At 43.8% G+C, this 16,203-nt stretch overlaps 1 protein-coding gene across 3 annotated transcripts in view; it reads right to left on the reverse strand.

Moving 5' to 3' along the window:
- The window catches only part of LAMA3 (laminin subunit alpha 3), a 227,491-nt gene that overhangs the window by 75,404 nt on the left and 135,884 nt on the right, over positions 1-16,203 (reverse strand). For all 3 annotated transcript variants that reach the window (XM_039844440.1, XM_039844420.1, XM_039844430.1), the window contains exons 27-32: positions 15,811-15,955; positions 14,069-14,195; positions 13,847-13,986; positions 12,824-12,939; positions 11,444-11,655; positions 10,212-10,419 (exon numbers count right to left, since the gene is read on the reverse strand). In XM_039844440.1, coding sequence (XP_039700374.1) covers positions 10,212-10,419; positions 11,444-11,655; positions 12,824-12,939; positions 13,847-13,986; positions 14,069-14,195; positions 15,811-15,955 — 948 coding nt within the window. The remainder of the gene's footprint in view (positions 1-10,211; positions 10,420-11,443; positions 11,656-12,823; positions 12,940-13,846; positions 13,987-14,068; positions 14,196-15,810; positions 15,956-16,203) is intronic.

Consider the following 16,203-nt stretch of genomic DNA (forward strand, 5'->3'; position numbering starts at 1 on the left):
GCCTACGTAGTGAGGCGGAAATATGAACAACTGCTGACATGGGCCTGGGCTCTGAGGAAGGCCCTGGGAAGAGCCCTGAGCCATCACCAGGTACATGCACCTAAAGCACAAGTGTAGGTGAAAAAAACACCAAAGGCTGACGAAGTGAGAAGAGCAGTGGCCAGTGAGCAGAACTGAGAAGCCCAACATCACAGGGATGAGGAAAGGAAGAGGAAGTGGGTGCCATCCTTCAGTAGTCAGGTACTGAACTCTACAGGTGAAGTCCCTGTTTGTGGGTCTAAAGAAAGCAGTAAGAAGTGTGCTTTTTGATGGCACATAGAGAGTGCAATCTGATATGAAATATTTCATTAACTTGCTACCCAATGTAAGTTATCACCTATCTCTTAATATCTATTAAAATATCTTAACTCAGTGACCATGCCAGAAAAGAAAATATAACTTTATATCCCAGTAAATTGACTTTGGAAAATATCTGCTTATAACCAGATAAAAGATTTTGTACTTGATTAAGAACATAAACTCGCAGCCAGGCAGCCTAGGTTTGAATTCCAACTCTACTTACTGGATGGAAACTCGGGCGAGTTAATCTCTTTACAACTGAGTTTCCTCATTTGAAAAAATGGAGATCATAGTACCTAGTTCATAGGACTGTTGTGAGAATTAAATAAAATATGTAAAAACCTTAGAACGATGCTGTGCATACATAAGTATTCGCTATTATTATCCTTGGTATGGCATTGGCTAAAGGAAGCCGATAGTGCTCTTTCTCCCGCTCATCACTCCTAAAAAAAGTCAGTCTTACCTACAAGGCCTACTGATAGATCAAATGTCATTTCACTTCTACCTAGCCCCATCCCCATCATCTTCCTCCCTACCTGATACCTGCAGAGATTGCTTTCATGAGGAAGAAAGTATTCTCCAGAGATCGTCTATGCAGGTGGAAAGTGTAAATGTTCTGCTTAGAGTGATTACTCTGGCGCAGTGGACTGTAAACTTTGAAAGGGGGTCAGGGACCCTTCTGGGAACCTGGATAAACCATAGGCTATCTTCTCAGAGAAGTACTTATCACACATTCACAGATTACATTCTCTCTCTCTCCTCTCCCCTCTTTCCTCTCTCTCTCTCTCTCTCTCTCTCTCTCTCTCTCTCTCTCTCTCTCACACACACACACACACACACACACACAGACAGTTTTACTTTCACTCCAGAGGGTTCCTGGGCCTAAGTTAATAACACCTGTTCTCTTCTTGTGACTCTCAGACTAAATGCAAGCAGACAGTCTGGCAAAAAAAAAAAAAAAAAAAAGACTGTTGCTTGGTGATTCTTATTTCTGGAGGGAGCAGTGAGCATGCAGCACAGTCTAGAGAGGGGAGGCAAGGGAGCACAGACAACCTGCCCCACAGGGAGTGGTCAGGAAAAGGGAGCTTCGATCAGAACAGGACCTTCGGCGATGACCTGACTTCGACTCGGTAGATTCTACTCCCCTCACCTGGCAGTGAGGAAAAGGACGCTGTGCATGGACAGGGCTGTTGTCACAAAGTGTTGGCTGGGAAGTTTGGTGCCCTGAGGTTATGGACGTTTCTTTTAGCAAACATTCAGGGCTTCCGGCCCAAGGGTTCATTGAGTGAATGCTGGTGCCAAACAGCGACTACACACTGAACGCCATTGGTGGACAAGGCTGCAAGGGACTTGGACTTGGGCCACGAAGGTGAGACAGGGCAGACAGGAGCCTATTTTTTATACTTTCACTTCATAAAATATAAAGGAACAGGAGTATTTTTTCAGGGAAGGTGACTGTGGAAGCTGCTTGTTGAGACAAAGAGAAATGAAAGCAAAATTATTACTTGTCTGCCTATTTATTTTAGAACTTGTGTGAGATGATGTGGTGGCAAGGAGGGGTGGGCTGAGAGTGTGACCACGTTGCTAAGATAAAGCTCTGAGCCTCATTCCACACATAAGTAGCAGCTGAGAGCACATGAGTGGATGAGAAAAAGCAAAACGCTGAGCAGAGTGAAAAGAGCAGAAGTCTGTGAGCCGAACCCTGCAAAATCTAGTTAGGACTGATAGGCAAGGTTTAACCAAAACAGAGAATATAATGTCTGGATTCCTGAGTAATGCAATGCTTATGAATCCTGTGTAAAAACAAGCAATCAAAAGAGTTTTGGGTGGTGCCATGACAACAGAGAATCAAAAAGAAACTTCCTTTTCAATGTCTGGCTGAACATCTTTTAAAAAACACCTAAAGTCACACTGACCTTGGCACACTTCTCCAGGGAGACACTCTACTACCCAAGGAGCTGCTCTCACTGCAAAAGCAAGAGGTTCCAGTAGATGCTGCCTGGAGGTGCAGAACAGCAGCACCGGGAAGCAGGTCACAGGAAGCCATCTCCACAGCGATGTGCCCACAGCCAAATGTTATACAACATCTGTGTGTGTGGGTGCTCACTGTGTCTCATACACAGCCAGACAACCAGGTGTTAGGGTGAACTCTATCCTTTGCTCATTAGATACTGTGGGTCCTTTAATATTACACCCACACCAGACTCCAGTTTTAATCTAGAATCCAAAGTCTACCTTGTTCATTTGTTTATTCATTCAATAATTGAGTACCTTCTACATATAACATTCCTGCGTAGGGGACATGACAGGGAAGGAACAGAATAGAATAGATGAATCTTAACTTTGGTGCATTTTCACTGAGGACACTGGACACGGAGATGCAGAAAGTTAAGTACTCATGGGAGAGATGGACGGCTAAGCATCAAACTTGCTTTACGCAATGAGATGATGAGGATATCTCCGTGGACTTGTAGAAGGCTTCATCCTTTATCTAAATTTGCACTTTTCAAACATAATCCCTGAAGGATAAATACAATTTGGGGGTAACAGAAGAGGGGGAAGGAGAACTTATGTAACTGGAGAATTGAATATATGCGAAAGTGTTTAGAGGAAGTGAGAAAAACGAAGCCAGAGAAGAAAGCTGAAGAAAGGCTTACGTTAGGGTAGGTGAGGGGCCAGATTACCCTGGAAAGCTGGTGTCTGTCCTACCAGACAATGGGGATTTGAGGGAGGTTCTTGTGCAAAAAGTGACATGATGGAGGTGGTGCTGTGCAGAGCCACTTGCCCCCGCAGCAGCCTGCACACAATGTGGTACCCGCCACACCACATTGTCATTATTGGTCAGTATGCGTTCCCCTATCAGGCTGGGGCCTGGGACAAGTCTTATTAGTAACAATAGTGTCTTTCTCTGAATGATCCTTCGCTGGCTATTTCTGGTTCAACTTCCTCCTTCTCCAGACTAAGAGGACATGTGCTGTGAGTTTGCACAAGATTGTGTCCTGCCACTGGCAATCACTATCTGGGTGACGTCCACATGTGTGCTTTCTTCACAAGGCACAGTACCTGAACTGGAGTAGGTACTAGATACAATTTGAGCAATAAAACATATTGATATCTGATGACAAAATTTAAGGCAAAAAAATAATTCACAAGAAACTGAGAGAAATGTTTCATCATGATTTAAAAAGACACATACCAAGAAAATAAAATCATAAACATATACGCATTTATCAGTATTGTCTCATATTTTGTAGACTAATAGTTCTATGTATTCATGACAAAATCATGGGGAAATAGATTTTTATATCCCAGTATAATTTTGTATTTAGCATATCCCTCTTCAACTAATGGGGAAAGAATGAGAGAGAGAGAGAGAAAGGAAAAAGGGAGAGAAGAAGGGAGGGAGGGAGGAAGAGAGAGAAAGGAGGGAGAGAGAGAAGAGAAAGAAAGAGGGAGGGAGGGAAGGGGTGGTGGCAGGGAGAAAGGAGGGAGGGAGAAAGAAAATACAAACCAGGAAAAGGCAGATCAATTAGGTGACCATCAATATTATTCAAACACGAAGTAGTAAAAAGACTTAGCTGGGTGGCAGCAGGTAGCAAAGAACCTTGGAAAGGAAGGGGGATAATATACACCTTGCAGAAGTTGACACCTGATTGACTGTAGGGAAAAGGCATTAATTCTAAGATGTACTGAGATTTCAGGCTGGAATTTGGGGACTGGAAGGAGGCTGTTACCATTACCTAGAAAAATTTTAAACACACAGAGAGAAATGGCTTGAAATGCAAGACAACGACATGGGTTTCAGATACGGAGTCAGAGTTGTAGAGTTGTAAAGGCCTTTGAAGATCATCCAGTCTAACACTTCATTATACGCGTGAGGGGACAGGAGCTGAAACAGGTGAGACTTGTCCAAGGCCACCCAAGTAAAGCCAGTAAGAGAACCCAGGTTGAACTGATCTGCAATGAAGGTGGGATAAAATAGCCATCAAGGGTCAGGACTAGAGTTCTAAATGGGGGAATCATGTAGGAGTCGGGGTAGCTGAAGCCAGGAGAATGGGTGGGGTTTTGGGGGACACAATATAGAGGAAGGAAAGCAGACAGCCAAGTACTTGGCAAATAATAATAACAGCTAATACTTACTGAGTGCTAGTGTGTGTGTCCGGTACTGTCCTAAGGGTTTTTGCATAGAATATTTAATCCTCTAAAGAACTTCAAGGGGGAGGTGCCCCAGTATCTATCTCTATTTTACAGGTGAAGAAATAAGGCATAGAGAGGAGTAGTAACATGTGGACGTCACCCAGATAGTGATTGCCAGTGGCAGGACACAATCTTGTGCAAACTCACAGCGCATATCCTCTTAGTCTGGAGAAGGAGGAGGTTGAGCCAGAAATAGCCAGCGAAGGATCATTCGGAGAAAGACACTATTGTTACAGAAGATGAAAGAAGACAGAGGGAACGAAGGTGAGAACTTTGTGTTCCAGTCACGTGGCAGGAGCTCCATCACCCTACTCACCACTGTGTCCCAGGGCCTGCACTCTGCCTGGAATTTATCATTCCTGTTATTCCATGAGGTGTGTCAAAGGATGTGCTTCTCCAAGTTGTTAGAGCTGTGGATTTATGCCTAGCTGGAAGCACTTCTGTTCCAAGAATGCCAAGCCTATGACCTCTTCTGGTATATTGTTTCTCCATCTAACACAAATATTTAGTAAATCTCTGAGGGGTAGCTGAGACAGAAGTCACCCCAAAGGCCTGTCCTTTTGCTGAAAAGGCACATTTGTACATATGGCTTCATTGGATGTCCAGGTGGACTGCCATCTCCCTTAATCGATCTTAAAATAGGTTAAAAGTAGTCAACATGATAGTTTTTAAAAGCAGTGATTACCAGTTTCATTGTATCTGTCGCTGATAAAATACGAGGATATCTTAGCCCTTTTGTTTGTTCAAAGAATATGATGGCATACCTCCTCTTCCATTATTAAAAGTAGATACAAATGTGCTTTTTCATTGCTCTTATATATAATTAAATTACTGAGTTGCCATAAAAATGAAATTTGATCAATATAAGCATTTTTAAGATTCATCTAGATAGAGTTTGGCTTTTATACGATACAATTTTGAAATACTTCGTGATACAATCAGATTGAAGAATAGAATCAGAATTTTAAATTTAGGTGAGATTATTTTACCAAACTTCATTTTATAGATTAAAAACTGAGACCCAGGACGGCAAAATGACTTGCCCAGGTTCTCCTAGCTAGTTCATGACAAAGGTGAGCAGAGAACTCAGTTTTGTGGCCCCAACTTTATTTATTCTCAATTGTCTCTAAAATTACAATACCAGTTTAAGTAAAGATGGAGCATTGTTAATTGCTACAATTATTTTTGTAATTCATTTTAAAGTAGATAAACATTTTTAACAGTTTGACTTTCTTTTTAGTATGGTAAACTTTAACACCTACAGTCAAATACAATTTGAAAATTCCAATTTTTAAGCTTTGTGACTTGTGATAATTTGTACAACTGTAAGGGAGTCTGTTGTATGATTGAGATAGCATGGAGTTTTTTTTAATTACAAACAGATATCTTTGATTATTTCTTCTACACAAACTTTGGGTTGTCCTAGACACATTCTTCCTTTTTATTAGGAAATTTTCTAGGTGGAAAAAGCATTCTTTCCTTTAACATTTTCTAAAGACATAATCCTTTCAGACAATCAAAAGCTTTTTCAGCATGAATACTGGAATTACCATGGGCAATCTGTGCAATTTACAGCCATGTAATAAATTCAAAGATTTTTTTACATTATCTGCCAAGGGCCCTTTCATAACAAACCCACTTTCATCATGGATAGATGTCACCCCATTAGGTTATTACGGTCTCTTTGGTAACGTCAAGATAAACAATTTCGCATTTTGGTTTAAGTGCAATACAGGTCAATGAGATTCCATTCCTGTGATGCTCTCTCAGGTTTGGGCAAAACTATATGACATGTCTCAGTCTCGAGTTAGGAATTTTCCAGACTAATGAGCTGTCATTGGCTAGTAAAGATTTGTTAAACACGCCTTAGAATTTTTACCTAAAATACTATAATGTATCTGTCATAGATGGTGCCTTAACTGATTTTTATAATTTTTAATGCATTCTTGGTTTCCTTTTTCTGTTTGCAGCAATGTGTTCTGTTGACCAGGTACTCTCTTTTAAAATTCTCCCACTAGTTCTCTCACAGTGAATTCTACTGCTTCTTGGTTCCTTTCTTTGCCTCCTATGATTAAACATCGGTATCCCCTCCGGGACCCACACCCGGCTTTTCCTCTGTGTGTCCATGCCTTCTCCCTGGGGTCCTCACTCACTCTAACCTACACACTTGGTTCCCAACTTTCATCCCCAGCCCCAAACTCTTCACTTGGATGTTCTGCTTTCAAAATAAAAACTGAAGTAGTCATTGTAAAAAAAATAAAAATAAAACTTTGTTTTACTTCCTTGCACTTATTTTGTGGCTTAGTAAGTTTTTATTACTAATTTTATATGGGATCGCTATAATGTTTTTAGTATTTAGGGCTCTAAGTATCTTAATGCAGCTGCGATTGGGGCCACTACAGAATCCTGGGCTCCATCCTTTGCCAAGACCTCCATTTCCTAATCATCATTCCATGTGTTCCCTGTTTATTTTCCTTTCCTTCTGTTCCATCTATTTTTTTCTTTATTTTCCCAAGGTTATTCATTGCTTATTCTGTTCAAACAGAACCTTGTTCTTGCAACCTTTTTTATATCCAAATTTCTGCTATTATACTCCTTGAGTGAGCAAAAGATTTTAATGCTAAGACTCTCCTCCGCTCTAATTATCCTGCTTATTTGTCAGACTTTTCTCTTTCCTCTGAAGGATTTGTAATAACTTATTCTGCATAAAGATGTTGAATTATTTCTTTTGATTTTTTCTTCAAATATACTAAAATGAAAACAATTATTTCTGAGTCATTCTGTTTCCCTTTTTTATAACACCCTGGATTTCCTTTTCCAAAGTCAGTTCTAATTCTAGTTTCCATTGGTTTGGTAGGTGTCTTAGGGACCTTTGAGTGTGTGTGTGTGTGTGTGTGTGTGTGTGTGTGTGTGTGTGTGTTTTGGACTGAGTAACTGATGAAATATTTCAATAGCAACAGACTGGATTGGTTGACTGTCTCTCGATTATTGTTCTAACTCTCTTGCGACCACCTTTTCAAACTCAAGATGGCAGATCTTATCAGTGCTGCTCCCTTGGCTTCATGGAGAGAAACATTCCATGCAGATGTTTCCACTGAGAGCCACACATTTTATTTACAAATACTCTAGAGTTTTGGCGTCAAATGTTTATAACTATCAGTTTCCTGTCAATAAAATTTGTTTTGTTTTTCAAGAAAGGGAGATGGGCATTGATGGGAATATAACAAGGGAGAGGTCAGTGGCAAGGGAGCGATAGAAAATAATAGTGAAATATTTGTGATTTGAGGGAAGAAGGCCCTGGTAGAGGTAGAAAAGAACAAGATGGAAAGCACAGTAGGGGTGTTAGCTGGGAGAGGAAAATGATCCCCATTGAAGAAAGAGTAGAAGGTAATGAGAGGTAATAGGAGGAAAGACAGCTATGTTAAACAAAGAAGAGGGTAGAGGAGATGCTGAGAGGAATGCCAGAGGAATTTCAGTCCATCTGAAATTACTTCGCGCAGCCACACTATGGACTGCATCTACAAGGTTCTACCATTTGTCCAGCTACTTTATAAACCAACGGTTGAAACAGAAGGAGTGGAGGCAATTTTCCCCCGAGAGGCAAATCTAGATCAATAAAGAAGTCACAGAATCACGCATGACTTTTCTCTCTCCTTTCTATAAAGTTGAGTGGGTTATGATTGGCACATACAGGTTAGCTCCCCACTTATCCATCTTCTCCGGCCACAAGACTGCAGGCAACTCCTGGGCACGGTGCACCTTTTCGTTCTGCGGCATTCCCGCAGGCCCTCGGCAAGCTTGCGCTTCTGCACCAAGTGCCATTCTCCTCCCACATCACTAACTCAATGGAAATAAGTTAGGCATTTTCACAGGCCTATAGGTATATTCGGAACACAATGCAGAGCCTTCAGTAATGAACTAAGCGCCTGTCTTCCTTCCAGAGAACAGCTTAAGCACTAGAGGGAACAGAACCTGATATGTGTTAATTAATTGTGATGAAATCTCTCTAGATGTCACCTTAAAACTCTTTGTGCAAATAGCATTCAGTTTATGCTCATAGTTTGAGAAGGGTGAGCAACTGAGTTGACTCAGTAAGGACTCACATCTATTTCGTGACTCAAGTTTTCATTTAGCTTCATTCCCAGGAGTACAAAGAAGTTGTTAGGCACCAGGCAACATATAAGGCGTAGTTTAAGGGTACTTCCTTAGGAAAAGTGAACAGGGCTGCTATAGAGAATTGAATTTTATCCCCAAAAGTTATGTTCAAGTTCTAATCTCAGTACCTGAGGATGTGATTTTATTAGAATTGGAAATAGGGTCTTGTAAGAAATAATGAAGTTAAGATGAGGTCATACTAGAGTAAAATAAGCCTGAATCCAAAATGACTGGCTTCCTTATAAGTAAAGAAGAGACACAGACACATATAGGAGAGGAGGAGCCATGAGAAGACAGAGGTAGAGATTGGACTGATGCGTCTACAGGCCAAGGAACTCCAAGGATTGCTGGCAAGACCAGAAGGTAAGAGAAAGGCATGGAACAGATTCACTCCTAGAGCCTTTAGAAAAAGCATGGCATGGTCAAGACCTTGATTTTGGACTTTTGGCATTGAGAACTGTGAGAGAATAAATTTCCATTGCTTTAAGCCATCTAGTTTGTGGTCACTTTTTACAGTAGTCACAGGAAACGCATATAGCTGCCTTTGAGCTGGAGTCGTGGACACCAGCCACCAGGAGCAGCAGCCCCTTCTGGTTCTGATACCCAAATCACAAGGGCACAGGCCCTAAAATCTACGTGCATGGGGAGGGGACTGGTGGTGAACCATACTCTTTCTCCTGTACACTGCTATACTGGCCTGGACTCCAGAAGCTCTGGCTCAGTTTTCCTGCCACATAATCCCATGTCTAGTTCTTTCCAGCCTCTTCTTCTGGGACATTGGATCCTGTCCTTCATCCCCTGTATTCACTCACCCATCCTGCTGAGATCAGGCTGATCACCCAGAATCATGTGACATCAGCTTCTAGTTTCCAATGCAGAGCCTGACCTGCATCTGTCTGAGCCAACGTTTGTCATTGGTCTCTTAGCAATCGTATGGGCAGTGCTGGATCTCTCAGCGGTCCTGGGGGCAGCCTGCTCTCAGGCAGGCTCTCCAGCATGTATCTGCCCCACCCCCCACCTCCCTCCCTACTCCCAAACAACCCCTACTGTGGAGGCCCAGCACCCCCTCCAGCTGGCCCATCTGAATGAGGAAGGTGGGCCAGAGGACTTCAGACTTTCTCATACACTGTCCTTAACAAAATTGCCACTAATCTTAGAATGAAGGTTTGGAGCCCATCCCTAAATACAAATGGATATGCGTCCACCACAAAGTGACACAGTAGAAGAAACATAATTTAATTATCATGACGCACACTAAGAATGAGACTGGAGTGAATAGGCAAGGCAGTTTGTGGCCTCAGGAGACTGGCCATGTGCTCACCTGGGCTCTGCTGGGCTACCTGAGGGGACTAGCTACTCCACACACATAACCCAGCCTAGCTGGGGAGCTGAGCCCTGAGGTGAACAGAGTGCTGTCCTAGGACCTGTGAGAATCAGGAAGTCACGATGACCAGCGTGTGGGTATGTGGCATCTTCCCTTCCCATAACAGGACCTAACAGGTGAATCCACCTGAGCTCACCTGCACTGCCCATGGTCCCTGTCGCACTCCGGGGTGGCAGCCCCAGCAGTGGTGCCCCTCCTGGAGCAGTTGCAGCCTTCACAGCCAGCCAGGGGGTGGAAGCTGAAGGAATGTGTCTCACACACTTCACACTGGGGCCTGACTGTGAGGGGAGGGCAGAGGCACTTCCCCGTCATCTCCTCACAAAGGCGCCGGCCACAGTTGCATGCTGGCCAGGGGATAAACAGATACAATGTAAGATTTAGATGCTGCCTGACTTTAGATGCTGCATTGTACCAACTACCAGGATTTCCAGACACTTCCGAGGAGTCTGGGAGAAATGTCTTGCTTTTCCTTCATTACAGAATTATTGACCATGGTCGATATGAAAAGCCCTTTCTTAAGGCCAAGACCAACAATACCAAATGCTCATTGTGGATACAGTGTATGATACAGCATTTACACGCTGTATCATACACTGTATCTACCATGAGCTGTGCTGAACGAGGCACAGCTGGACCTACTGGCTCCAAGATACCTAGTCAAAGGAGCCCAGCAAGCTGCCACCATGTGCCATTCTAATGTGAGGCCTCTTGTTCATCAGAGTCTCCTCACAGGCTCCCTGAAATGGCTCTACATCACTCCACTGAGCCCAGGGTCAGGGCACAACGTAGCCATGGGGGCCTCGTTAGGCAAAAGCTGGTCTCTGTGTAGGGACTGCTCCACACCTGCACCCCTCACTCGGCCAATGGCCTGGGATGACCCTACATCTCAGGCAGCAGGACAGTTCATAGATACAGGTCCACAGGCTTCTTAGTCAGTGAATAGTAGAATGCCCCTGTGGCCCCGTCTCTCCTCCCATCTCAACTGAGTTTTGGTTAGGCTGTGAAAACTGAAGAGGCTTCCATTAGGAAGGGTATGGTGCTGCCCAACATTCTGATGCTTAAAGCTATTTACACTCACCTGCTTTGTCAAGTGCATGAGTCACATAGCCTGGGGAACACAAATATTTATCTTCTAGAACCTTGCTACTCAGAGTGTGGTCCATGGACCAGCGGCATAGGCATCATCTGAGTGGTTATCAGACATGCAGAATTCTCAGGCCGCAGCCCAGGCCTTCTGAATCAGAACCTGCATTTTCACAAGATCCCCAGGTGAGTCTCAAGCACAGTGAAATTTGAGAAGCCTTGCCCTAGATGAGCATCAGCCACTTGGGACTGGAGACAATCTGGATGACCCGAACGTGCACTTACGCTTGCAGTGTGGGAATCCATAGTAGCCCATTTGACAGCGGGTACATTGCCGCCCAATGACACCAGGCCGGCATGGGCACTGCCCGCCCTCTGGGCTGCAGTGATGGCTGATAGCCCCGGTGGGGTGGCACTCACAGGGCAGTGCGCCTTTGTGGTAAAGGGCTGCCAGGGACCTGGCAGAGTTCTTACAGAATCTGGAGGCTGTCTGGGGGCTGTGGAGACAAAAACAACTCATGGTGACATCCCAGGTGTGCCCAGAAATGGCCCCAACTTTCCCCTTCCCACTTGCTCCCTCAAGCCATGTTTTGGAGAGGGGCTCTGGCTCTGGAGTCTGGGAAAAAAATGAGAGAACTCCCGACCCCCCGACTCACAGTCAGTGACAGCTACCTTTCCCCCTACCCATCCACTCCAGAGCACATCACAGGATTAGTAGTGGGAAATTTTGGTGGCTGCAATAAAAGGGTGCAAGTTCACTTAAAGGATGAATTGTATGGTATGAGGAGTATATCTCAATAAAGCAGTTACAAAAAGATTACACCTAAATGTGTAATGATACACTAATAACAATAATGATGAGGAGGAGGTGAACTGTCAACATTCATTTAGTTCATTATAAGAACATAATGCTAGAAGCTTTGCCTATATCTCACTTAACCTCAAAAATCACCAACTAGGCCTAAGCCCCACTTCACAGATAAGGCAACTGAGGCTGCTAGAAATTAAGCAAAATGCCCAAGGCCGCAGACTATAGAGTGGCCAAGCAGGCACTCAGATTCACAGCTGTTTGACTTCAGAGCCTTTGCTCTTACTATTTTCAGTACAGGCTTCTTCTACCTACGGGGCCCCCTGGAGCTTCTGGGTTCCTCAGGAAACCTGGGAGGTGGCAGGGAGGGTCTGTAGAAGAGGACAGGAGATGACACCCAGGGTTGCCCTAGGCTCTTGGTGTTCAAGGATTCAAACAGAGAGGATGGAGAGGTTAGCCTTGCTGCGACACTCCCCGCTCAGTCAGACAGCAAAGGAGAGTGGGAATCAGAGCTGACGTGCCTCCCCGTGGAGGGTATCTGTGTGGTATCTTTTAGGAATCTGAGCTGCACAATAGGAAGCAGCAAAGAGGGAGAGAGACCCCTGATCAGCCCGTGAATCCCCATTTGGAGGCGAACCAGCGTTGAGATCACTGTCAAGGATGGGAATCCTGCCCAGATGTGCATGATGAGGTCTGCTTAGGACAGTGTATGTAGAGGAAGAGCACCTTCTTCCCCAGACCCAGACTCACTGCAGCTACGGAGGGACTGAGGGCCAGCCCCTCCTCCGGCTTTGCTCTGGGCAGGAATGTGGGAGAGCCTCCTGCATTCCAGGGCCTTGCCACAAAGGGATACTTACTCAATATAAAAACTATTTCTTCCGCAATTGGTGATAAACTCAAATGACTTGTCCACTGATTTTTTGTGAAGTATTTGGTAGTCATAATTCTCCGCAGGCACCACTAGAACACGGACCTAAAGGAAACCCATCAACATGTCTTTGGATTTCCAACAGCAAAGCACACCCGCCACCATTCATTATACTCTATCTCTACTAAGATCAATGTTCTCTAGCATTAAGCCCAAGATCGAATGAAACAGAATTTACAGGGGTGGGTGGGGGGCGGGAGGGAAGAATCACAAGAACACCCCTAAGCCAGAATTAAAGGCTCAATCTACGATCTTCTGTAGGAAATGATAATGAGTGCTGGACAGACCCCTTGGAGCGCCTGCTCAGGGAAGCAGCAGCCTCAAGTGCTGGGCGGGGACAGGAGTCCTGGGGGGATGAGCAGGGGTTGTCCTGGGATATCCCGTATTGGTCCCATAGCTCAGGAAAGATCACAGATGAATTCACAGATGTGGGTGTCATTCCCACAGAGGAGAGACCTGAATCAACAGAGGATGTTACCTGAAGAGAAATGGTAGAACAAGGGGGATCAAGGTCCTACCTAAGGGAACGACAATAAATGGGGACAAAGGGAAGGAGAAATCACTGAAGAAATACTAGAGAAAGTGAAGGAGGGGGAGAAAACCTAAGGAAAGTAGCTACGGAAGTCAAAAGAAGGAAAGAACACAGGAGTCTGAAATGCCTCTGAGAGACCAGTGGAGTGTGGAGTGAGGTGGAGAGAGAGACACTCACTCACCAGAGCTTGTAAGGGAGTTTTTTCTTCCTATTCATTTCTCTATTATTCCAATTTTATTTGATTTTAACTGTCACATGCTTTTTTTTTTTTTGGTAAAAGGTAGCTGTAAATTTTAAACATTTTTCTATAAATATGACTTCAATTCTTTGAAGAATTATTGTCATGAGCCAAACAGACAAACAGAACAACCGACCAAGGCAACTGTGTGAAGAGTAAGCTGAGGGACCAGCCGAACACACCAATACTAAAGACTTTCCTTCTGGGATCTTCACAGTCACGGCCACCTCAGGCTGCAAGATGTCAAACTCAATCTGATCTTCGGCCATCACTTGGTCCTGGCAACCAAGCACATGGGGGCAGAAAGAGGCACGGAAGACACCTGGGGACAGAGGAGAGTCCTGTCATACCACTGCAAGGCCTCGTGAGACAGGTAGCTGCAGGGCCTGCTCTCTACAGCTCACCTGGCTGCAGCTGCCCTCCTTCCACAGACACCTGTGCAGGAAATGCCGGGTGCACTGGTTGATAAAAATGGATGACAATAACATATCGGCCCAGGCGTGGTACAAGTCCTCTCAGCGTCACTTGGTTCTAGGATGAAAAAGGAGGAAAAAAAACACAAACTCCTCAAGCTTCAGAGCTATGAATAATTAGAATCACAGGATATTTAGAAGGTAAAAACCAAAATAACCTAGGTTTTTACCCAAGTAAAGTGAAAACCTTTACTTGAACGTTTAGAGCAGCTTTATTTGTAATTGCAAATACTGGAAACAACCCAAATGTCCCTCAACTGCAGAATGAATAATCCCATTGTGGTACAACCATAATGGAGGGAGTATAAATTGGTATACTCTCTTTGGAAAACTGTTTAGTAGTTTTTGCCAAAGTCAAACATATAACCAAGCAATTGTACTCCTAGGTATGTACCCAACAGAAATGCATAATATGTTTGTCAAAAGGCCGTACAAGTATGTTCACAGCATTCAAGTACTACTTGTAATAATAGTGTAATAAAGAGTCAGACTCCATTTTTCATGTTTGATCACTGACAATTTCCAAAACCTTGTCTTTTGCCCCATTTCTGGACCAGCATATAAGTAAGCCCAAATGCTCATCCCTCGGTACAGATGGGACGTTCAAACTACACAAATTCTAGCACATAGGAGAGGGATGCCCTCCCCCTGGACTTCTCTCCCTTCCCCTCACCCCTACCCAACCACGATGAAAGCCAGAGTCACATTCCTCCTTTTCCAAAAGCTTGAGTATGAGCCCTGCTCTCCCCAGGAAGCCTCACTATGAGAGTAATAAGATTTTTCAAACCCTCAAAAAAACTACAAGAATAATGACAACAATAACAAAAGCTTATTCTCATCTTTCAAGTGAGAACTGTGACTCAGGAGGGTAGGTAATTTGCTGAAGGTCATACACTAACTTGACCACAAAACTAGGACTAGAATTCTATCGTCCTGATTTCAATTCATTTCCCTCTACTTTTTTAGGCTGCCTAATAAATTTTCACTCTCAGATCTGTTAACTTCCTAACTCAATTCTATGGGAATGAATACAAGCCATCTAAAGTATTATAAGGACATAATATCATCAGAACAAATGTTAAGTCTTGTGCCTTTGTAGTTTATGGTAGAAAAAAATGCCTTCCCGTACTATATTTCGTCTTCATGCTCTAGATGATCATTGAGAAACTTCTTCCTGCAGGGCATTGTGCTGGTGCAGTTGGTGATACAAAAAAATTTGTTAGCCACAGAAGCTCTTCTAAAAGTGCTTACATTCCAACTTGGGAAATAATAAACTCAACACTGTTAAATAGCAGTAGGCCATGAAAATACGAGGTATCACAAGATGGACCATGAAAAGTTGCCAATGCCGTGTAGACAGAGATGCAAGAGGGAAAGAGAGCATTAGGATGGGCTGGTCATAAAGATTAACCAGATGCCTGCATGTCTGGAATCTTCCACTGTTGAGAACAGAGGTTCTGAAAATTTAAGGACATCTGAATCCCCTGGGTGGGGAGTGGAGTGGTGTTAAAACACAGATTCGAGGGCCCCATCTCCAGAGTTTTTGATTCAAGAGATCTATGGTGGGCCTTGTGAAGATGTCTAACAAGTTCCCAGGTGATACGGATGCTGCTGGTTCAGGGCCATACTTTGAGAACTACTGGTGTAGAAACAACACATTCTGGGAGTCCTACCTGTGGTGCCTTTAAGGTGACCCCAGTAACAACATCAGCAGAAGGCAAAGGATCTTGGGGCAGTTGATGGGGAGACCCACCACTTGGGACATCCAAAATTAATGCTGCTGGAGGAGTTTCAGGGGATAAGGAGACACAAGTGGCTCTGAAAAATAGAATATTTAAAAATCTTATTTTAAAAATGACAAAAAAATAAAGAACCTTCCACTGGTGAAGATTCAGACTCTGAACCTAAGACCATGTTAGCATCAAAAAGATCCAGTCTTGGGGAAACCACAGGGCTGTGGTGATCTTTAAATAAAGATATTCGGTGCTGTCGACTAGCCAAGTGTATTCCAGCCTCCTGCTCAATGCAATGAGCTAAAATAGAAAAAAAATCTTAATTTCGAGGGA

Source organism: Pteropus medius, unplaced genomic scaffold (genome assembly GCF_902729225.1).
Source record: "Pteropus medius unplaced genomic scaffold, Ma_sr-lr_union100, whole genome shotgun sequence".
Classification (NCBI taxonomy): Eukaryota; Metazoa; Chordata; class Mammalia; order Chiroptera; family Pteropodidae; genus Pteropus; species Pteropus medius.